Here is a 23649-nt window from a genome sequence, read left to right as displayed (position 1 = left end):
CTGGGAGGCGGGGCGGGGTCGCGAGCCTAGGTACGGCCCTGGACCCGGCCTCGGGCGGGGCTGGGGCCGTGGCAGGAAGCCGGAAGCAGCCGCGGCCCCAGCTCGGGAGACATGGCTGGCGTTAAAGGTACATCCTAGGTTCCTAGCTCGCTAGTCCTGCGGTGGGGTCGCCGCCTTGGCTCTGGGCTAATCCTGGAGCTGCGCCTTTAGCGCGTGGGCTGGAAACGGCCTCCCCAGATGTGCCATCATTTTCTCCTTTCCCGGTGGGAAGGAGTTCCCTTGCTCTCTTCGCTCCTTGGGGTACGGGTGGAGGCGTGTTTTGGGGAACCTCAGCCTTTTTCTGCTACTAGTCCTCACTCTTTCACCCGGCGTGTCCGGGTCGCTGCAGGCGAAGCCCTCGCCTGGAGCATTCCTTCCCTGGGAATCACCGGCTACCCCGGGTGGGGCATCACCTCCCGGATTGCTTCCCAGTTCCTCGGGAAGCAGTTCCGACCCCCTCCTCTGCCTGGTTTTAAACTGGGCTTTCACTTCCCGTCATGTTCACCCTAACGCCTCTCCCCGCTTTTCCTGCCACTTTGCCGAGTTTCCTACTTTTTCCAGACGAGCCACTGTCTCCAGTGTTCTCGGCATTAGAACCCTTACATCTGTCGTGTCGTGTAAATTGATTTTTACAATTGGGCAGAGTTGGCTGCAGGCGGGTGTCTGCGAAAAGCACCCTGAAATGCTGTATTTGTCTTAATTGTACAGAGTAGATTAGGTGGGATTTTATCGTTACTTTCATCAGTGTTTATTCCTTTATGGGCAGACAGGAAGGTGGTGTTTGTATAGTACTTAAAAAAAAATGTAGTTTATTTACAATATCGTGTTAATTTCAGGTGTACAGCACAACAATTCAGACACACACACACGTATATACTTCAGATTCTCTTCCCTTATAGGTTATTACAAAATATTGAATATAGTTCCCTATGCTATACAGTAGGTCTTTGTGCAGTGGGCTTCCCTGGTGGCTTAGACGGTAAACTGTCTGCTTGCAATGTGTGAGACCTGGGTTCGATCCCTGGGTCTGGAAGATCCTCTGGAGCAGGAAATGGCAACGCACTCCAGTACTCTTGTCTGGAAAATTTCATGGGCTGAGAAGCCTAGTAGGGTACAGTCCATGGGATCACAAAGAGTCGGACACGACTGAGCAACTTCACTTTGTGCAGTGAGTGTTTTTGCATGGGACAGTTGATTTTTAAAAAGGGGGTACCAAGAACACCAGTTCCCTCATCTGTGTACCTTCAGAATGAAGGGGAATGCCAGCAGTGGGAGAGGTTATTGGAAGGCTTCCTTAGGTGGTAGGACCCACCCCATTAGATGTCTAATCTTTTGAATAGAGTAGGATAACTTGTTTCCATGTTGGAGCTCCTGTCCTTGAAATTTGTACACAAAGATCTTCCCTCTCTAGTTAATCAACATATGCTGTAAACATGCATACGGGTATATTTGTACACATGCATGTGTTTGCTATGACATTTATCTGAGTGTGTAAACTGTTAGCAGACATTTTAAAATTACTTCTGGTGGACTTTTATAATTGGCATTAATTTAGTAAACATGATTTACTTGGACAGTGTGCATTTTGTAATATTCCATCTGAAGCCAGTGCAGAAAACCGATAAGAAGTAGCACCACTGCGCTTTGTTTAGTCGTGTCCGGAAACTATCAAATAATAATGTTTATGTGTGAATGTGTTAGAAATTGCACTGTAGTTAAAAAAAAAAGAAGATAGGGTATGAAATAGAAAAGGACTAAGGAAGTTTTTTACATATAACTTAAAGAAGGACTGCTGTGTGCCTGAGGCTTGGGATCAGTTATTGTGTGACAGGGCTGGAAATAATTGTGTTACTGTTTAAATGTCTAAGGTGTGCTCAGATACAGTGTGAGGACCAAGATGGTATTGCAGGCTGACTGTATCCCCCAAATAAATACATTCAAGTTCCAGCTCCCCAGTGTCTGTGAATTTGACCTTATTTGGAAATAGGGTCTTTGCAGATATAATCAAGTTAGGATGATATCGGATTAGCTGGACTCTAACCCAATGACTCGGAGAAGGCAGTGGCACCACACTCCAGTACTCTTGCCTGGAAAATCCATGGATGGAAGAGCCTGGTAGGCTGCAGTCCATGGGGTCGCGAGGAGTCGGACACAACTGAGTGACTTCACTTTCACTTTCATTCATTGGAGAAGGAAATGGCAACCCACTCCAGTGTTCTTGCCTGGAGAATCCCAGGGACGGGGGAGCCTGGTGGGCTGCTGTCTATGGGGTCGCACAGAGTCGGACATGACTGAAGCGACTTAGCAGCAGCAGCCGCAGCAACCCAATGACTAGTGTCCTTGTAAGAAAAGGGAAATTGAGACATGGATAAATATAGGGAGAACACCATAGGAGGACAGAGGCAGAACTTGGAATGATGCAACTGTGAGCTAGAGAGGACCAGAGATGGCAGTCAACTGCCACTAGTTAAAAAGAGGCAAGGAAGGATTCTTCCCTTAGAGTCTTCAGAGGGAGCAGATGTCCTTTCTAGATATGAGAGAGTAAATTTCTGTTCTTCTAAGCCACCCAGTTTGTGATGCATTTTTAATAGCAGGTCTAGGAAACTAATACAGATGGCATTACCAAACCCTGCTCCAGGGAGGAAGAGGACCAGTCTCCCGAAAGAGGCATTCCTTGCTCTGAATCTAAAAGGATCAATAAGACTTCACCTGGCAAAGGACTGGGGTAAGGGCAGAGTTGATTCTAATGGAGAGAACATGTGAGACGGGGCAGAGGTGCGCCTCCAGTGCTAGAACAGCTCATAGGCTGTGAAAGCAACTGTGCAGGTGACACCAGCTTTGTATGTTCGAGAGGTCACCGTCTGCTGTGCGGAGGAGAGATTGGAAGAGGCATGAGGTGAAGGCGGGCCTGAGATGACAAGGGTCTGCACACAGATGATAAGGGGCTGAGGGCACGAGAGAAGAGGTGGTTGTCTTAATCCTTTAAGGCTGCTAGGACAAAAATACCATAAGCTGGGTGGCTTAAATAACGTTTATTTCTTAGTTTGAAATGCTGGGTTCTCCACAATCAAGGTGCCAGCAGATTTGTTGTCTGGTGAAGGCTTGCTTCCTGGTTCCTGGACAGATATCTTTTTGCTGTGTCCCCACACAACAGAAGGGGTTAGGAAGCTCTGTGGAGTCCCTTTACAAGGGTCCTAATCCTGTCGTGATCTAATCACCTACCACCATCTCACTGGATGTTAAAATTTAATATATGAATTTGGGGAGTGGGGACATAATCACTTAGTCTTTTGCAGTGGGTTTGAGTGAGGTCTGGGAGATTGAGTCACCCTGACTTACTGATTTTCTAGAAAATGGAGTGTAGGGCTGGTGTTAATCTTTCAAGATAGAACCTTGGAAAGGAAGAAGTGTGTGTTTGGGAGAAGGGGAGATGTTTCAGTTTTACACATGTTGAAGTTGAGTTCTATGTTGACTACCCAGAGAAATCCAGATTGGAGTTGGAGGTACAGGCTGAGTTCTTCGGAGTTACTTCAAACTGCAGCATTAGATGTAGCTGGGTCCTTGTGGTACCAGGGAGCTTTGTGTTGAATGCAGTGTCCCAGCAAGAGTGTGGAGTGATAGGTGAATTTGGATTTCTGGTTAGCTCCAAGTTTAAGAGATGGCTGAGGATGCAATTCCTGAAAAAGAAAAGGAGGTAAAGAGCATCAATTGGAGATACAGTTGTGAACTTTGAGTGATTGATGTCCCAGAACAGAAGGAAGAGGTCTATGGTTCATAGCTCTGAATGGTCTCCTGTAGGACAGAATGGTGCAGGTGGTTAGGCACAGGCAGGGGACAGAACCAATGAGGAAAAGATCATCTGTAGTGAAACAATATGGGAAAAGTTACTTTTGTCCATTTTTTTCCCCCCAAAAGTGACATGTACTAAATGGAAAAATATATAAAACTGATAGTCCTTCCTTGTCCTCTAACATCTGTATACTCCTAGATGTTTTTAAAAATCACCTAGGTATCTTTCTATAAAAGTCTCCCCAGATTGTCTCTTAAAGTAAAAGGAAGCAATCAAAATGTTAATTGGTTTACCTAGTGACTAATTTTGAATATTATGGATTTTTTTTCAGAGGAGTACTCAGGTAATTCAGTATCCTCTGCTTGTGATTGCTACCTTTACCGAAGACCGTTGCTAAAATGAGCATATACTTACATCAGTATTTGCTTACTGAGCGCCTGCCTTTGCCAATCACTTTATATACATTATCTCATTTGAGTCCCATAAACTCCCTAATAAGTTGGCATCATTATTCCCATTTTACGGCTGAATAATCCGGTTTAAGGAGGTTCAGCTTCTACCACAGTCACACAACCAGTCAGTGACAGAGTTACCAACATGAACCCATGTTGGTGACCCAGAGCAGCGCAAGATTTTTTAAACAATTCTGTTATTCTCTCACTCAGCAGTGGACAAAGCAAACACATTTCTACCTCCTCAAAGATTAGTGTCCAACAGATGCAGGGAATCGATATTCAGGGGTTACTAGTTGGGAAGAATTTTCTATGAAGACATGAAAGTAATCTTCAAATACTTGAAGCCCTGTGGTATGGGGAGGCACAGTGATCAAAGGGTTTATATTACAGGGAGACCGTTTGGGGTACAGTTTAAGGAAAGAGGGTTTTCAGCATTTGAAAACTGTCAGAATGAAATATCTGCCTCAGGAGATAGTGAGTTTCCCTTCACTGGTATTGTATCAACTGGCTGTCTGGCCTCTTAGTATGGGTGTTAGGGAATTCATACATTAGACAGGGGCTGAGTACTGGAAAGGCTTGAGCTCTTTCTCCACCTGAAGACTTAAGAGTAGCAGACATAGGCTATTTGCTAGTCAAATGTAACATCAACCAATGAAATAAGTAAATCTCTTTCAATGAAATAAGCAATTTTTTTTGTTAAAAAATTTAAAATTGAGGTATCATTCACATATCAAAAATTAGCCTTTTTAAAGTGTAAAATTCTTTACACTCTAAAAATTCTTTAAGTGGTTTTTAATATATACACAAGGTTGTACAACCATTACTACTTTCTAATTTCAGGACATTTCATCCATCCCAGAAGAATCCTTCTTCCATTCCTCTCCCCCTCCCCCAGTCCCTGATAACCATTGGAACCTATAACTCTTGATTTTATTTTTCCCAGCTCTTGTGGCCTTATCTTTCAGTGGGGCTATTGGGCTGACTTTTCTGATGCTGGGATGTGCCTTAGAGGATTATGGGTAAGTTATTTCAGAAAGAACTATTCTTTTTATATCTTTGTCACTATTAGTATGGGTGTTAGAGAGTTTGGTCAATTTAGCACCAAGCTCTAATGAATGAATTAATGAAGCCCAAATTACAAACCCAGTCCCTTAGTTAGTTGTATTTGTACAGAGAAAAGCTCTTTTCAAAATTGATGTGTTCATTTAATGAGAATTTATTGAAGACTTCCTCTGGACCAGCTGAGGATACAAGAATGATGAGACACAATCCTGTCCTCAGGGAGCTTGCAGTTCTAGTTATGAGTGAGAGATGGGCAGGCAGTCCAGTCAGGAGAGATGTGTACAAAGTACAGTGAGAGCTTCGAGAAAGGGAACCCGAGTTTCCCTGGTAAAGTCAGGGAGGACTGCATAGAAGAGGTTGTCCTTAACCTGAGATTTTGTGGATAAATAAGTTTATCAGGTCAATGAGTCAGGAGAGGGCATTCCAGAGGGAGTATTTAAGAAATAGAAAAGCTAATGTGGCTACAGATGAAGCGAATGAGGGAAGATGGCACGGAATGAATGGAAGAAGTTGGCCAGATCATGTGAGGTTTTGTAGTCCAGGGCAAGGAATCTTGAGTTTTACTCCAAGAAATGGAAAGGTTTCCAACCTGCGCACACTCAGATAATTTCTCCTGAATGAACATGTGCAAGGCACTGTGCTGTGTTCTATATGGAAAGCAAAGATGACTAAGTTAGGATTCTGTCCCTAAAGAAACTACAGCTCAGTAACACAGAAAACCATGAAGATTCTAGACTTTACATTGTGTCATTGTTTCTTAACACAGTATAAGCTGTCTGCATATTAATGTACTGGTAATTTTTAATCATCACTACTACTCAGCTGTTCCTGGAAAATAATCATCTCATGCACTAATGTTGACAACTGAATAAATGATTGTTGACCTAGACATTTAAAATAATATAAACTTTGAAACAGCAGTGTATCTTTAATTACGATGTGACTAACTCTTCCTTCTGGATTTCTCCTGGGTCCACCAACAGCGTTTACTGGCCCTTGTTTGTCCTGGTTTTCCACGCCATCTCTCCCATCCCCCATTTCATTGCCAAACGAGCAACATATGACTCCGATGCGACAAGTAGTGCCTGTCGGGAACTGGCTTATTTTTTCACTACAGGAATTGTTGTTTCTGCCTTTGGATTTCCTGTTATTCTTGCTCGTGTGTCTGTGGTAAGTCTTGTTGTCTATTGTTTTGCCCAGCTATCGCCGAGGTTACTTCACAGGCCTGTGTCTGGAACCACAGTTTCATTTCCACTGCTTAGACTTAATACTCAAAGCCAGACATATTTTTAGTTTCTGTATTCCCCTGATTTAGATCTACCTATCAGTATCTTGCGCATACTTTCAGAATGCTTTCTTTGTTCCTCTTGCGATTTTTAGCCAGACCAAGTGATTTCTTGCTTTTTCTGTTGTAAGCTATTTTCTGGAATTATTCTGAAATCCTTGCCTCTTCTTGTAGGGCAATCTAGAGTCTCATGTAGCAATACTTTTCTAGTTCCAAAATAAATGTCAAAAGGGGTCCTGGTCACCTAATTCCAGTGTGTTTATGTGTGTGTGTGGTGGCGGGGGGTGGGGGTGGGGTTGTTCCCTATACCATTAAGGAGCAATTCTTCCACACCAGGTGAGTATCCTACAATTCAGCTCAAGTCTGATTCCATCTACCTGGAGACAGCAACAGATGCTACTGGTTCAGGGCTCAGTCCCACAAGACTACCTCCCTCTTCAGATGCCAATCACAAGTCCAGGTTGTTACCCATGCTTCTGACTGACTGGCTATAAATCAGAGGTTTCCACCATAAAAATAGTCACTCTCATCACTTACGAAGTTGCAAGGATTTTAGAAGCTCTTTGCAGAATATGGGGACTGATCAAATATATATTTTTTAATATAAATCACAACATCATACCCAATTCTTCTCCTGCAAATAGGATCATGGACATAATTCTCAACACAATAGTTACATATTGAGGGAAAACTATATAGCTACTGGAAGATACAGTGAGTAATATGACATCTTCATATTGTCAATGAGAAAATTAATGACTCACTCACTCAATCAAAGAAATAGAAAATTTTATTTCCCCCAACCTGAGGATCATACCCTGGGAGATGACTGTTCCTTCTGTAAGAGATCAAACCACAGCTACATAAGTTTTAGAGACAAATGGTTATATGTCAGATGGCATACTATTGGCCATTTACACAATCCAGATTGGCATGTATAAAGTGAGCAGTGGGTCATCATGGCCCACTACATCATTAAGAAGGAAGATTATCTCCTAAGCAGTTATGACGTTTATGAGATTAGGAAGGAATGTTAAGAAGCAATGTTATCTCCTAAGGAGGTCTGGTTAATACAAATGCAAAGTACACAAAGGGGAGGGAGGAGGCCTGAACAAGAAGAGAAAATTTTATGTTTAGGTTTTTCTTGTCTTGCCATAAATATGCACTTTATTTAATCAGTATCCAATATAAAGATTTTATCTCCAAAATACACATTATGGGAATAATTTATTCAGTTCTTTGATATTCACTGTCTTCCATACTGTTTGCTTTTATTTCCCCAATTACATACTGTTTCAATTTCATGAGACTCTTATTTGGGACGTTGAATATCAGACCTACACAAGTGCTATTTATTCATACAGTAAACAGAGCATATGCTATTTGTAGGGCACTCGGAATAAGAACTAGATACTGTCTCTGTTCTCAAAAGAGAACAGAAATTAGCCTGATGGGTAAGTATAGTATAAGTGTACTATATGTGGTCATTAAAACATGATCAGAATGCCATAGGTGCACCAAGAAGCGAGAAATTACATCTGGTACTTGGTGTGGCTTCTATGGATAAATACTACTTTGATTAAAGTAGAAAAGACAATCATATGGAATGGTTCTCAAATGCAAAAATGGAAAGTATGGACTAAAGAGTAGTCCGAAATGATGGAGCAAAAAGGGAGAGGTTGAGATTGAGGCTAGAAAGGCTGGGGAAGCCTGACTGGGGAAGGTCTGGAATGCCAGGCCAGTTTGAACTCTTTTTAGATAACAGAAGCATGGAAGGTTTTTCAATGTAAGATTGTCATGATCTTATCCCTCTTGTGCCTTAGACTAGTACTTCTTAAATTTTTCTCTAAGGATTTCTATTTTTACCTTTCAAATGCTGCATCATGTTTTATGAAAAAATTTTCACTGATGTTCTCCGCTTGTTAAAACAAAATTATGCCCACTAGAGGGTACTCTCATCCCCAACTGTGCCTCTGGAAAACCATCTGCCACGCTGGAAAGCTCTTTTTAGTTGCATCCCGAGTATTATTTAAAATCTTTTGCCTGGAAAAGAAACAAATCAGTCTGTAACTCTCTAATTCCTATTTTCATGAAAAAAGGCAATCTATCCAGGACTTCCAGTAACCAATATTGTAATTGGACCCTTTCTAATCTTGCTTTGTGTATTTTACTGAAGGCAGTCATTGTCTCATGAAAACATGTAGAAAAGTATGTCTAATGGGGAAAATGTTAAGGATGATACCAGACTTAATTAACAAGCGTCATAAAGTGATTGGACTAATTACTGAATTGTTCACTGTCTCCTGCCTATTACATTGTTAAGCTTTTTAGCAGTTTTATTTAGTATTTCATTGGTTGTTTCTGATGCAGAAAATAATATGTTTGCAAAGAGTACAATATAAAGTAAAGATTTAATCCTCTTTTTAATCCTCTTGTGTTTCAGATCAAATGGGGAGCCTGTGGCCTGGTGCTGGCAGGCAATGCAGTGATTTTCCTTACAATTCAAGGTTTCTTCCTTGTATTTGGAAGAGGAGATGATTTTAGCTGGGAGCAGTGGTAGCCCGTGCTTTATCCTGACAAAATGCATTTAATTTCTTAGAATCCATGCTGTATGTATATGTGTGCACATGTGGCCTTTTACTATGAAATTTAATACGCTGGTTTTTTATACCTTTGTAATCATGTAATCACTTTAAGGAGGACTACATGGGGAAAAGGTTAGTTTTATTCCCAACGAGTAGACTTCTCCATTCACTCAAGTTGAGTTACGTTGTTCGGCTGTTCATATAGTCAATAGTATGGTGCTGTCAGAAAATATGTTAACGTACATTTCCCACTCAGTGTGCCACATCTCCAACTGCAGCCCAGGGATGTGCTTGGGTGGGTCCATAACACTGGGGTTATCTCAGCTCTCCTCAGGACTTCCAACATATACTCGTGGCCCAGAGAGAAGGAGGTGGCCCCCTCTTTGTGTTGCAGACTCTTGCTTCTCAAAGTGTGGTCCATAGGAGCTTAACTACAAATGCAGAACCTGTGGCCCCAGCCCCAACCCAGCGCGCTTTGGTGAGATCCCAAGTGAATCCTATGCACATGAAAGTTTGAGAAACATGTTCATGAAGAAATAAGCATTGCCGTCCCCTTGGCGGAACCACTTAGCCTGTGTGGGCATTAGCGGCTTGTAAAAGCTGTTTCCCCTTCCCCTCATGTTGAGGCCTAGTTCATATTCTCCTTGATGTTTGTGCAGTGTCCAAACCTATAATTTATAGGCTGTTCCTCAGGTTTGTGAAGTGTTCTCAATAGCGAACAGCCATGGCTTCACATTGTCTGAAAAGCAAATGCTGTCTTCACAGTGGAGGGGAACAGAGCCCCTGCTGGGAGACAGTGGATGGAGGCTGGACTGGAGCTGTCCCCTGCTTCAGCAGGATGGGGAGGAGTGGACAAGTAATACTGTTTAATTTCCCTTTATAGTCTGACATTTCTCCCCAATTATTTCTCTGTGCTGTTTCCCCCCACCTTCACCAGTCTCCCTAAGCCCCCCAAAACACACTCCCAGCAGTTCTGATTGGCCCGCACTTCTTTATGGCTCAGCTTCTCCTTTCTACAGAGACATGGAGCCAAGTAAGCAAGCAGAGGGTAAGCTGCTTAATTGTATTTACATGTGATGTACTTATTGTCCTCCATGTCCTATAGGGCTTTTAATAACACTTTATGCTAGTTTTAAATGAATCATTGAGAATGTGATGCTAGGTTCTGTAATCACAGTTTTTCTAGCTCAACTTTTGTCCAAGACCTATCGAGAAAAGGGATTATTGGAACTAGAACCACTTGATTAGAATATAAGCAATGATTTTAAAGCATTATTAATGTGTGATAACTGACATACATTCAAAACACTGAAACCTTGATGTTTGTAACCCCTTTGTATTCTGGAATGATGTTGGGATCAGAAGAGTGATACCTAAAATGATAATGTGCAGTGATATTTAGCCTTGTGCGTGATTTTGTGTTTTCAATGTACTGTGTACTTACAGAATTGTTAAAGTTGTTATTTCCGATATTTATACTAGAAAAATTGTATAGACACTTTATGATTTTAACCAGCATTTTTAATAACATTTGCACTTACTGTATTGTAATAAACTTCACTTTTAACACAAAAGTTTAACTGAAAGTCTTTATTCTGATGTTGATTTGCATAAATGGTAACCAAAACAATGAAAGTTTCTTGGTGTTCTGAAATGTGCAGTTTTAAGCAATAATCTGTCCTGCATTAGAATAATAGCAATAAGTCGTAAGGTACCATTTTGGATGTGTAGTTGGCTTGTAATAGCTTTTCTTTTCCTAAGATGGAGATACTGTTAATACTACATTTTGCAAAAGTTCCTTTGTTGCTTATACACATTTTAAATAACCAGTGTAGCTTTAATGTGTAGTCTTCCAGCATTGCTTCTTGATTATATTTCCAGAATGATATAAAGTCCTTCAGGTAGAGTATTTGTGGAATGGAAAGACTAATGTGTTGGAAACACTAATGTGGCTACTAATGGAATGGTTTATTGAAATGATAGGTTATTGGATTTGCTAAGTGTCTGAAACGGGCATTTATTCTGCAGCACCTAAGTGTCATTTAAGTAATAAACTTCAGTATTATTTAAGAAATAAATGTCGGTAAGAAGTATTGCTTGGTATGAATGTATGGTACAAAAGTTTCATCTTGGTAACCCAAATTTTTGGCACTTTTTTCATCCTTATAAAAAGTTCATTTTTTTCCCCCTTTATATATTACAATATATTTTGGAAATTCAAAGCACATTAATAATATTCTAAAACTGAGAATGCACATAAAGAATTGCCCAGAAAAGAAATTTTCTATCATGTTCTAAACAACTGGCTTACATTTTGAAACGCTTTTCCCACAGAAACAATATTAGGAATGCCAAACCCTAACATAGCTGACATTTAATACTCAAGGTACCTGCCTGAGATTTGGGTCTTGGCACTGGGGTCGTGCTGATCTCGAGTGGCCTTGGTCTGCAGCAGCCTGAAGCAGGGCTTTGGTTCCTGGCCAGAGATTGAGGTCAGGTTGTGGAGGATGAGAACATGGAATCCTAGTCACTAGACTAGTGCTCAGTGACAAGGCCTTGGCCCTTTGGCTTTTAGAAAAACAATTCCCACAAAGATAGAAAGTAGTGAAACAAAGTGTTTCTTAGGAAAAAGAGTCCAGTATGTGTGGATAGACACACAGGTGGGCTCAGAGAGTCATGCCCTCGTGGTGGTATGGATCACTTTTATGGGGCATTTCTGCCAGTTTTCCTGTGGCTAATCATTTTGACTTGCCCACTTCTTTAGTCCATGTTGATATGTCTCAGGTCCTCCCATGTGTGTGTGCTCATCTCTTAGTCAAGATGAATTCTAGTGAAGAGGCCTATGGGTAGCCAGCATCACTTACTATGAGGTGATGCCCTCTCCCTTTTTGACCTCCAAGGAGCCTTGTGTAGTCAGGGAGGTGTCCTTCACTTCAAGAATGAGAAGTATGTGGTCTTTTTATGTCTTGTCTGGGCAGGGCTCAGCCTCCTTCATCATCCATAAAAGCTTTTATGGAGCTTTTGCTATTACGAAGTTTCGTCCATAGGGGAAAGATTGTTCAGTTGGGGGCCCATCTATCTCCTGCCTCACTGTGAGCAGTTTGAAGGAAAGGAAGTGTGAATTTCCACCTCCTTTCCCAAGAACAGGGTCTTTCTCACTTTGATTTTTGCAGTCTTATCTATCCCCTAATGCCCTTTGAGTTCAGTTCAGTCGCTCAGTCGTGTCCGACTCTTTGCAACCCCATGAATTGCAGCCTGCCAGGCCTCCCTGTCCATCACCAACTCCCGGAGTTCACTCAGACTCATGTCCATCGAGTCGGTGATGCCATCCAGCCATCTCATCCTCTGTCGTCCCCTTCTCTTCCTGCTCCCAATCCCTCCGAGCATCAGAGTCTTTTCCAACGAGTCAGCTCTTCGCATGAGGTGGCCAAAGTACTGGAGTTTCAGCTTTAGCATCATTCCTTCCAAAGAAATCCCAGGGCTGATCTTCAGAATGGACTGGTTGGATCTCCTTGCAGTCCAAGGGACTCTCAAGAGTCTTCTCCAACACCACAGTTCAAAAGCATCAATTCTTCGGCCTTTGGGGTCCATTAAACCTGTGATGTTGGCTGGCCTCCTCTCCTGGCTCAGAGGCATCCTCCTAGTCGGCCCCATATCCTGAGGTTCTTCATATTCCAAAGTCACCCACCGTTCTACTCCTACCGATCAGTTTTCTTGGTAGTGCTGACATCTTGGGATGTGTAAGGGGAAAGTGGCCTGCTCATGCTCTTCCCTAGAGAGAATGAAGGATGGTGATTATTTTCCCGACATCTGGAACACATCCATGCCTGCCCAGTGCAGTTACCACGTAAGGCTGCAGCTGCATTGTTACAAGGGTGTGCCTTGGAACCCATTTGCAGAGATGGTAATGTTTCAAAGTAAAGTGTAGAAAGTACTCCAGTGGTTTATAGAAGCATGTGATATTTTGAGCCACCCCATCACACATCATCCCTTCCTCAGGGTGAGTTCTCAGTTGGTCCCACATTTCATAGTCGTTTCTTTTCCTCCACTTAGGAACCTGCAGATTTTTCTTATGGTCCCCCAGAAATCTACCTCTGGGGTATCTTCCTGATGAAGACCTTTCTAGAGATTGAAAAGTTTTCATGAAGTTAATAGCTTTAGGCTCTCAGAAATGCTTAGGAGATGTCATGAAAACGTGCCTTTTCAAAGTTTGCAAAATTCAGATTTTGCACCATAATTTACCCAAAATATTTATGAGGATTTTAGCATTTTCCAAGTATTGTAATTAACTCACAACTGGGAAATCAGTATTTCTGTAGATGAATATAAGTTGTGTGTTTAAATGTTCTTTTGACATTCTTCCTCATGAAGTACCTTATTTCCAAAAATCCAAGTGCATAATGACTCATGCATTGCAATCTGCTTTCATGTGGCCATGCTCCTGGAGTAGAGCAGTGACACATGACCCCAAACTTGATGTGAAAAATCCCCAAGACTGCTTTAGAATGCAGTTATATACATATGATGAGGATGAATCTCTTTTTCTCTTTTTTTCTTTCCTCCAGCAGGGTTGCCCGAGGATGATTTCCTTTAAAATAAAGCTTGTCATTTACAGTTGAACAAAGACTTTTATGTACATTATTAAACAAAAATTCTTATATTGTATTACTACCATGGGATGCATTATATTTGGACAGGAGACCAGCAGATTTCTTTTCCAAGTTTTTTGTTTGGATAATCTTAATCAAATTTGGAGAATTTGACTAGTTTTGAGCCTATATTTATTGTAGGCTATATTTATTTATATTTAAATAAATATAAATAAATATTATTTATATTTATTTAGGAACATGTGTAACATGTTCCTATATTTATTCAGGAACATGTGTAACTGGGAGAACTCCAGTTCCTAGTTACAGTTTTGCTAACATTCCAGGGCTGGAGCTGGGTATGTGGGGCATAGTTAATCAAGAATTTGCTGTATTGAAAAAGAAAGAAAAAGTCAACACTTGAAAATAGTGCTGTACGTATTCTATAGAGTTGTTTTGTGCACTGCATAAAAGAATGCACACATTCTTAAGTACCACTTAAGGAGTAATGTGTCCCCCTTATACACAAAGCATTTGGGGACGATCTGATGTTTTCAAGGTGGATTGAAGCAGTTAGATTATAAAGAAACTGAGCTAGCTATTTCATTGCATTATCAAACTAAGCATGAAATTAAATTCTTAATAGAAATTGGGTAATACCAACATAACTATAAAATGCCCGTAAGAGAAAAACAGTTCCCAAGGAAGCCTTTCTGGTTCAAGGGATTGAACACATGCATCTTCATTCAAAAACACATGCTGGGTGCTTTGAGAGACCTCCTCTGGGACTGAGAATTGATGCGTCTGGAGAAATCATGTACCTGCTATTTAAACATAGTATCTTCTGTCTTGAGATTTTTTTTTTAATGCCTGCCTATTATTTTTGTTAGTTAAATGTAAATAAAAATGTTTTGTCCAGTATCCAGTAATTATAATTTGTAAGTTATTTTCTTTTCTTCCTACAATGGCTCTCAAAAATCTCTATTTAGGTTATCAGTCAAGTTTCATCTTTTCTTTGTTTTTGCAGAAGTAGAAAACACCAGCTTTTTAAAACAAATGAAAGTTACAAAGAGTTTAAATTTCAAGCATTTCCCCACATTTTAAAAAAGTGTAACTTGGTAGAAAATAAATTTCAATTCATTTCCCTGTAGTTATGAAGCACAGTACAAATTAATAGATGACCACTTCCATGGTAGCTCAGCTGTAAAGAATCTGCCTGCAATGTGGGAGACCTGGGTTCGATCCCTGGATTGGGAAGATCCCCTGGAGAAGGAAAAGGCTACCCACTGCAGTATTCTGGCCTGGAGAATTCCATGGAGTCCATGGAGTTGCAAAGAGTCGGACACGACAGAGCAGCTTTCATTTTCACTTTGGAATAAGGATTCATCTTCAATACTGAGCATATAGGCAAAGTGGTCTTAATCTTTGAAATTACTCACTTAGAAAAGGACACACTTGAAGACTTGGCATAAATAAATCAATAGTGATGAGCTACTGTTGACTTGTCTATTAAACTTGAATAGTTACAGCTGTTTTGTATACTTCCAAATTAATTACTAGATATTATTAAATTAAAAGTTGCTCATTCCCTTTCTATCCTCAGAATAATTAAATAATAAGACTATCAATTCGATCTTATCTGGATAATTATTTCATTTAATAATTTAAAGCACAAATGTACATCTATGCTTCTGTCTCAATACTTTAATGTCATCTGCAGTTGAAAAACAAATTTTGTTACCACATTCTGTAAAATTTCATGATTTTTACTGCTCTGCCCCCAAAATTATGCTTGTTCTGCTGACAAATCCAGAATTCTCCAGCAGTTCTATCATTGCTGCAGCCTAACCATTTGAGGTTTCTTGGTGATGCTCTTGTTAAAATCCACTTGCAGCTGATGAAAATGAGTCAAATGAACTTAATCTACACCTTAGATTACACCTCTGTAATCTACTCTGCTTGTGACTGTGTCCCCTTTTATGGATGTTTTCTGTCATTCTGAGGCCATTTAGTTAGAAGCTCTGAAACCAAGGGTCCCCCTAAACAACTAACATCAATATTTATCTCCTCTTTTTCTGTAGCTCATCAATAAGTGGAAATTGAGATTATAGGACAGGTACACAGGCTGTGTGAAGATGAGACTATTTGGACCCCACCTTTGACAGATGAATGTGAGATGTCACATAAAACATATTTATGAAAGCTAATTAGAGGCATAAGTAGCTACAGGATTAATATACTTCCCACAAATCTAATGTGAAATTTATACTGCCTTTATCATTTAGTCACTAAGTCATGTCTGACTCTTTGCAACCCCAGAGACTATAGCCCACCAGTCTCCTCTGTCCATGGGATTTCCCAGGCGAGAATACTAGAGTAGGTTGCTAGTGCTAGGCGCTTTTATAACACCTATATATGTAAATCATAGATAAATAGTAAACATCATTTGTTCAGCAAAAATCTTTTCTATTCTGTATCAGACTTGATGATCTCATGCTATTTCCTGGCTTTAGTTACCTTTCTAAGCAGCTGACTCATGCGTGTTTCTCTAGCCCAGACTTCACTAAATCCCAGAACTGTGCATCTGACTGCCAATATCATCTCTCTACTTGGATGCTTAACAGGCATCTCAAACTTAGCATGTCCAGAATCAAAGCTCCTGACACTTCCTATTATTCCTGTTTCTCCAGAACAAAAGATCTGGAGTATTTCAAAACATCTCATTACTGCACATCTCCCAGGTACTCCATCAGGGAATCATGTTGCTTCTATCTTCAAAATGTATCCTGCATCAAAACATGTCTTATATTCTTGCTACTACCAATGGTTCAAGTCACTATGGTCTTATTTGGGTTATTGCTCTGGCTTCCTAACTGGTCTCCCTGCTTTTGTCCTTCCCCACCCCACTTCAGACTAGTTTCAACAGAGCCGTAAGAGTCAACCTGTAAAATGTAAATCAGATCAAGTTATCCCTCTGCTCCACTGACTTCTCATCCCACTTCAATAGTAAAATGACAATCCAGTTGAGAAATGGACAAAGCTTCTGAACAGGTATTTCTCCAAAGATGTGCAGATGGCCAATAAGCACATGAAAAGATGCTCAACATCACTAGACATCAGGGAAATGGAAATCGAAAACCAATATGAGCTTTCATTTCACACCCACTAGAATGGCTAGAAACAAAAAGACAGGCAGTAACTAGTGTTGACAAGGATAGGATACAGTCAGAGCCCTTGTAAATTGCTGGTGGGAATGTAAAATGGTGTAGCCACTATAGAAAATTTTGAAAGTTCCTCAAGGTGTTAAACATTGAGTTGCCATCTGACCCAGCAAATCAATTACTAGGCATATATCAAGAAAGATGAAAACATATATCACACAAAAACTTGTATACAAATGCTCATAGCAGCATTATTCATAATAGCCCCAAAGTGGAAACAATCCAAATGTCTATTAACTGATGAATGGATACAGTAGTCTATCCATAAAATGGAATAGTTTTCAGCCATAAAAAGAGAGGAAGTATCAATAAATGCTACAACATGGATAAAACTTGAAAGCATCATGTTAAGTGGGGAAAAAGTCACAAAAGCCTACATATAATTTAATTCTATCTGTATGAAATATCCAGAATAAGCAAAGCCATAGAAACAGTGTAGATGTGTAGTTGCCAGGGGCTGAGGGAAGAGGAAATGAGGAATGACTGCTCATGCGTATGGGCTAGTTTTTTGGGGTGATGAAAATGGTGGGGAATTAGTTGCAATAGTTGCACAGCTTTTGAATATACTAGAAACCAGTGGACTACACACTTTGAAAAGGTGAATTGTGCAGAAGGTAAATTTCATCTCAATAAGAAAACACAGAAAACAAAAAGTCAAACAAACAAATGAAAAGAGGAAGCAACCTCAATGTCTATCACCTGAAAAGTACGGTGCAGACTTACCTTGGGTGATGAAAATATTCTAGATTGATTGTGGTGATGTTTGAACACCTTGTTGACTATGCTATCAACTACTGAACTGGACTCTTGAAATGCATATTATGGTGTGTGAACTGTACTTTAGTAATCTGCAAAACATAATGAATGAGTGGATGAACGTTTTGAACTACAGAAAAAGTGAAGGTGCATCAGTTATTCCCATACTTGCCTTTAGGAATATCTTTAGAAATCCAGCCAATAATAAAACAATTCAAATGCTGAGCTTTAATTTACCAGCATCATCATTTTTCTAGATTTTATAGTATTTATTTTATTTATCAGATTAAAATGTGATTTTTTTGGAAAACACTTCTTTTTAAAAGGAGAACCCCCAAATCATGTGTCAGGAGCCATAAAATGTAGGACTGTCTCTGGCCATACATAGGACTCACATTTCAGTGGGAAAAGAAAATTAAACGCTAGATAAAAACAAAATACATGATATGACAGGTGCCATGGGTGAAAATACAGAAGGAGAGGGGTATAAGTAGTATGTGGGTCCTTGCAATGTTAGACTGGGTGACATAGACCTCACTGTGAAAAAGGCATCTGAGTTCAGACCTAAAGGAGATGAGAAAGAGAGCTGTGTGGATGTGAGGGAGGAGTCAATCTTTGTGCAGATCCTTAATTAGCTCTTTAAGATGCTTTTCTAGAAGTGCAAAGTTGGGTTGAAGAGTAAACACATGTTTCATGATGCCAAAGCATCTTCCTGCTCAGCAGTTCTTGAGACTGCTCTGCCCCCTGCCAAAAAAATATGCTTTTATATTTTAACAGAATTGCTAACTTGTTCAGAAAAAAAAAACCACTCCAACTTCATTGTTATTTTTAATTGAATGTTTAAAATACAATAAAATTGTATATTTAGAAACTGGTGATGTTGAATTCTTTTTCATACTTTTTTTTCTAAAACCTTGCTCTCTTATGAATTGCCTACATGTCTTTTAGGACATTTATCTTTTTTATTGATTTGTAAGAGTTCTTTACATACTAAGATTCTAAACACTGTCTTTTATATTACATATGTATATTTTTAATCAGATGGTATCATATAAAAGACTAGCAAGAGATAGTCCTGTGAATTTCCTACCTGTAGAATTTTCTGAATTTTGTGTAGCCAAAGATATTACTTTTTCCTAAAAATTTGAATTTGTATGTATTCCTAGAAATGTCTCCTCTACTCTAAGAGAAGGAAAATATTCCCTCCTAGAGCTATCATAGCTTCATTCATTCACTTAGAATTTACTCTGGTAAATAATATCAACCAAGAGTATTTCTCCTGATATTTTTAGCTAGGTAGCTCCATTGGCTAGTAAGTTGGTTAAATGATTTAATTTCAAATATCACTTTTAACATATAGTAAAACTTTATATCAACCTAGCTTATTTCTGGGGCTTCCCAGGTGACTCAGTGATAAAGAATACATGTGCCAATGGTGTATATGCCAGGAGATGTGAGTTTGATCCCTAGGTCAGCAAGATCCCCTGGAGAAGGCAATGGCAACCCTCTCCAGCATTCTTGCCTGGGAAACCCCATGGAGAGAGGAGTCTGGCTGGGCTACAGTCCATGGGGTCACAAAAAGTTGGACACAACTTAGCAACTGAACAACAAAAGTTTGTGTCTAGAATTTTCTCTTCTGTTCTTTTTGATTTGGGCTTCCGTCATAGCACAGTTGGTAAAGAATCCGCCTGCAATGCAGGAGACCCCAGATCGATTCCTGGTTCAGGAAGATCCCCTGGCTACCCATTCCAGTATTCTTGGGCTTCCCTTGTGGCTCAGCTGGTAAAGAATCCACCTGCAATGCTGGAGACCTGTGTTTGATCCCTGGGTTGGGAAGATCGTTTGGAGAAGGAAAAGGCTTCCCACTCCAGTATTCTGGTCTGGAAAATTCCATGGATTGTATGTATAGTCCATGGGGTCACAAAGAGTCGGACGGACACGACTTTCACTTTCACTTTTTCTTTTTGACTTATCTCTTCCTGAACTGGTGTGCTTGCGTGCCGTTGCTTCAGGAGTTTCCAACTCTTTGTGACCTTACGGATTATAGCTTGACACGCTCTTCTGTCCATGGGATTTCCCAGGCAAGAATACTGGAGTGGGTTGCCATTTCCTTCTCCAGGGGATCTTCCCAATTCAGGGATGGAACCTCTATCTCCTGCACTGGCAGGCTGATTCTTTACCACTGAGCCACCTGGGTCTGGTACTACATTTAAAAAATGTGTAGCTTTATAATAAGAACACTTTTGGGACTTCCCTGCTGATCCAGTGGCTGAGGCTCTGTGCTTGCTAATGCAGGGGACTGGGCTGGATTTCTGGTCAGGGAACTAGATCCCATATGCTGCAATGAAGATTGAAGATCCTGTGTGCCACAACTAAGATCCGACCCAGCCAAATACATAAATAGTAATTTTTTTTTAAAGAGCACTTTTAAATTTGATAGAATAAATTTGCATAAATAATCTGCCTTCAGTGCAGGAGATACGTGTTTGATCTTTGGGTTGGGAAGATTCCCTGGAGAAGAAAATGGCGGCATTTTTTTCTGGGAAATCCCATGGACATAGAAGCCTGGTGGACTATATAGTCCACAGGATCACAAAAGAGTCAAATATGACTTAACAACTAAACAACAACAACAACTTTTCTTCTTTTTTTTAAATAAAAAAACAATATTAGGACTTTCTTAGAGAAGGGTTAGTAGAGTAAGATTAAGTAGCTTTAGCTAAAAATAGGTTTATTTTGTTTCAAGAGATTAGATTGTGACCTATATTTGAGCCTCTGCTTTTCAGTCCTTGGCAATTTAGAACTGTGGTTTCTTATTAAAAGTATTTTTAATTGATTTTCAAGTTTGCCTCTTTCACCCCAATGAGAAATTCTCCAGTTCTTTCTTCTAGCTTGTTTGGGTTTGACACATTCTTAGTAACATGGGAATAAACAGAGTCTGAGTTGATAACTGAATTAAATTAACCCACAGATAGACTGGTTTGCATATGTGATTTGTTGTACTGTCTTTTTAATTTTCTTAAATAAAAGTTTGATTGAGACATAATTCACATGTCATACAATTTGCCTATTTAGAGTGTGTAATTCAGTGGTTTTTAATCTACTCACAGAGTTGTACAGCCATCATTGCGGTCAACTTTAGAACATTTTCATCACTCCAAAAGGAATCCTGTACACACTAACAGTCGCCCATCCCACACCCCCACCACCACACCACGGAGCCCTAAGAAACCGGTAGTCTACCTTCTGTCTTTATGGATTTGCCGATCCTGGATATTTCCTATAGATAGAATCACATAGTACATCATCTTTGTGACTGGCTTCTTACACTTAGCAAAATGATTTCTTTCATTTAAAAAATTGGTGTTGACGAATAAAAATTGCATATATTTAAAGGTATATGATGTCTTTTTAAATTTAAGGTTTTTATTTTGTATTTGGTTAACAATATAGTTTCAGATGAGCAGTGAAGGGATTCAGCCATACATATACACGTATCTATTCTTCCCCAAACTCTCCTTCCAAAAAGGCTGCCACATAACATTGAACAGAGATCCATGTGCTATACAGTAGGTCCTTGTTAGTTATCCATTTTAAATGTAGCTGTGTGGACGTGACCATCCCAAGCTTCCTAACTATCCTGTCTCCCTATCCTTCCCCTCAACAGTCATAAGTTTGTTCTCTAAGTTTGTGAGTCTCTTTCTAGTTTGTAAGTTCATTTGTATCATTTCTTTTTAGATTTCACATATAAGGGGTATCATACAATATTTGTTCTCTGACTTACTTCACTCAGTATGATAATCTCTAGGTCCATCCATGTTGCTACAAATGGCTTTATTTCATTCTTTTTAACGGATGAGTATTATTCCATTGTATATATGTACCACATCTTCCTTATCCACTCCTTTGTTGATGGACATTTAGGTTGCTTCCATTTCTTGGCTATAAAATATGATACTTTGATACTTGTATGCATTATGCAATGATGACCACAATGGATTTAATTAACATATTCACCACCTCACATAACTACCGTGTGTGTGTGTTCATACTAAGAACAGTTGAGATCTACTTCATTACTGAATTCCAAATATGTAATACAGTGTGTGTGCTCTCAGTGGCTCAGTTGTGTCCAGCTCTTTGTGACCCCATGGACTGTAACCAGCCAGGATCCTCTGTACAAGGAATTTTCCAGGCAAGAATTCTGGAGTGGGTTGCTATTTACTACACTGGGGGATCTTCCCAACCCAGGGATCAAACCTGCATGTCTTGCATCTCCTGCATTGGCAGGTGGATTCTTTACCACTGCGTGACCTGGGAAGCCCTATACAATGCAGCAGAGTTAACTATAGTCACTATGCTATACCCTCAGTCTTCGGAAACTCTTCATATTATAACCGAAGGCATGTACCCTTTTATCAACATATCTCAATTTCTTCACCATACTCCCTCCCCTGCCTCACCCCCAGGTCCTGGTTACTACCATTCTACTTTCTGTTCCTATGAGCTTGACTTTTTTAATAAAAAATTCCACATGTAAGTGATGTCATACAGTATTTGTCTTTCTCTGTCTGGCTTATTTCACTCATATCATGTCCTTCAGGTTCATCCATGCTGTTGCAAATGTCAGGACCTCCTTTTTTTCTCCTGGCTGAATAATATTCCATTGTACATTCATCACATCTTTATCCATTCATCCATTAATGGATAGGTAGCCTGTTTTCATATATTAGCCACTGTAAATAATGCCACAATGAACATGGATGTGCAGATAGCCCTTTGAGATTTTGATCTTATTTCCTTTGGATATGCATCCAGGAGTGGGATTGCTGAGTCATCTGGTAGTTCACTTAATTTTTTCAGGAACCACATATTATTTTCCACTATTGCTGTACATTCCAACCGACAATGGCTAAGGGTCCCCTTTCCTCCTCATCCTCACCAACATTTTTTATCTCTTGTCTTTTTGATAATAGCCATCCTAACAGGTGTTTAGTGATATCTCATGGTGGCTTTATTTTTAATTTATCTATAATTTATCTACTTATTTATGTTTTATTTGGCCTCATTACCCTGCATGTAGGATCTCAGATCCTTGACCAGGGATTGAACCTGTGCCCCCCTGCAGTAGAAGTACAGAGTCTTAACCACTGGACCATCAGGGAAATCCTTCATGGTGATTTTAATTTGCATCTCCCTTATTAATGAAGTTGATTACCTATTGGCCATTTGAATGTCTTCTTTGGAAAAAAATGTCTATTTTCCCTCTGTCCATTTAAAAAATCTGATTATTTGGCTTTTTGCTATTGAGTTGTAATGAGTTCTTTATATATTGTTAACCTAAAACAAAAAATGCCCAGTTATTTTATCAACAAAACTGGTTTATTTGGGAGCAGTGAAGTGAGTGAAGTCGCTCAGTCGTGTCTGACTCTTTGTGACCCCGTGGACTGTAGCCTACCAGGCCCCTCCATCCAATTTCCCTGGTGGCTCAGACGGTAAAGCATCTGCCTACAATGCAGGAGACCCAGGTTCAATTCCTGGTCAGGAAGATCTCTTGGAGAAGGGAAAGGCAACCCACTCCAGTATTCTTGCCTCCCCCCGCTCCACCCAAAAGAGGGGCTCAAAGAAACATTTGGGAGCAGTAGAGAATTGCAAATTGGGGCATACAACTGTGGCAAACCATATGCAAATACTATAAAGCAAAAGAGAGAAAACTCCTTTATAGAGGAGTATGGAAAATTGGGAGGGGCTATTATAAACTAAAAGTCCATGGGAGGAAGCTGAGAGTTCATTGGCTGAGGTGTGACAGTTTCTCATTGGCAAAACTGTTGCCAGGCAGAGAAAAGCTCTTTCTCCTGCTAGCTATA

At 40.0% G+C, this 23649-nt stretch overlaps 1 protein-coding gene and 2 non-coding genes across 7 annotated transcripts; 2 read left to right on the top strand and 1 right to left on the bottom strand.

The window, feature by feature from the left end:
- LEPROT (leptin receptor overlapping transcript) lies at nt 1-10790 on the top strand. 5 transcript variants are annotated; one of them, XM_055585562.1, is made up of 4 exons: nt 1-127; nt 5228-5303; nt 6330-6516; nt 9075-10790. In XM_055585562.1, the coding sequence occupies exons 1-4, from the start codon at nt 112-114 to the stop codon at nt 9189-9191; spliced, it is 396 nt and encodes a 131-aa protein (XP_055441537.1). In that variant the 5' UTR covers nt 1-111; the 3' UTR covers nt 9192-10790. The 5 variants fall into 5 exon arrangements, with proteins under 5 accessions (XP_055441537.1, XP_055441536.1, XP_055441538.1 ...); XM_055585561.1 differs by lacking the exon at nt 9075-10790 and adding an exon at nt 6968-7173; XM_055585563.1 differs by lacking the exons at nt 1-127; nt 9075-10790 and adding exons at nt 141-300; nt 6968-7192.
- Nucleotides 10791-22873: 12083 nt separating this feature from the next.
- On the bottom strand, nt 22874-22947 carry TRNAR-UCU (transfer RNA arginine (anticodon UCU)). Its single transcript has one exon. It is a non-coding gene; the product is annotated as a tRNA-Arg (tRNA).
- Nucleotides 22948-23259: 312 nt separating this feature from the next.
- On the top strand, nt 23260-23331 carry TRNAC-ACA (transfer RNA cysteine (anticodon ACA)). Its single transcript has one exon. It is a non-coding gene; the product is annotated as a tRNA-Cys (tRNA).
- The last annotated feature ends 318 nt before the right edge of the window (nt 23332-23649 follow it).

The sequence above is a fragment of the Bubalus kerabau genome, chromosome 6 (genome assembly GCF_029407905.1).
Source record: "Bubalus kerabau isolate K-KA32 ecotype Philippines breed swamp buffalo chromosome 6, PCC_UOA_SB_1v2, whole genome shotgun sequence".
Classification (NCBI taxonomy): domain Eukaryota; kingdom Metazoa; phylum Chordata; class Mammalia; order Artiodactyla; family Bovidae; genus Bubalus; species Bubalus kerabau.
Note: the sequence above shows the minus strand (reverse complement) of the source record. Positions and strands in the feature narration are given on the sequence as shown.

Bases quoted from the DNA above. Each gene is read 5' to 3' on its own strand.
- LEPROT (XM_055585559.1), top strand. From the start codon at position 2,653: ATGGCATTACCAAACCCTGCTCCAGGGAGGAAGAGGACCAGTCTCCCG. The intron at 5,304-6,329 runs GTAAGTTATTTC...GTCCACCAACAG, and splicing joins TGTGCCTTAGAGGATTATGG to CGTTTACTGGCCCTTGTTTG. The intron at 6,517-6,967 runs GTAAGTCTTGTT...CTTCCACACCAG, and splicing joins TTCTTGCTCGTGTGTCTGTG to GTGAGTATCCTACAATTCAG.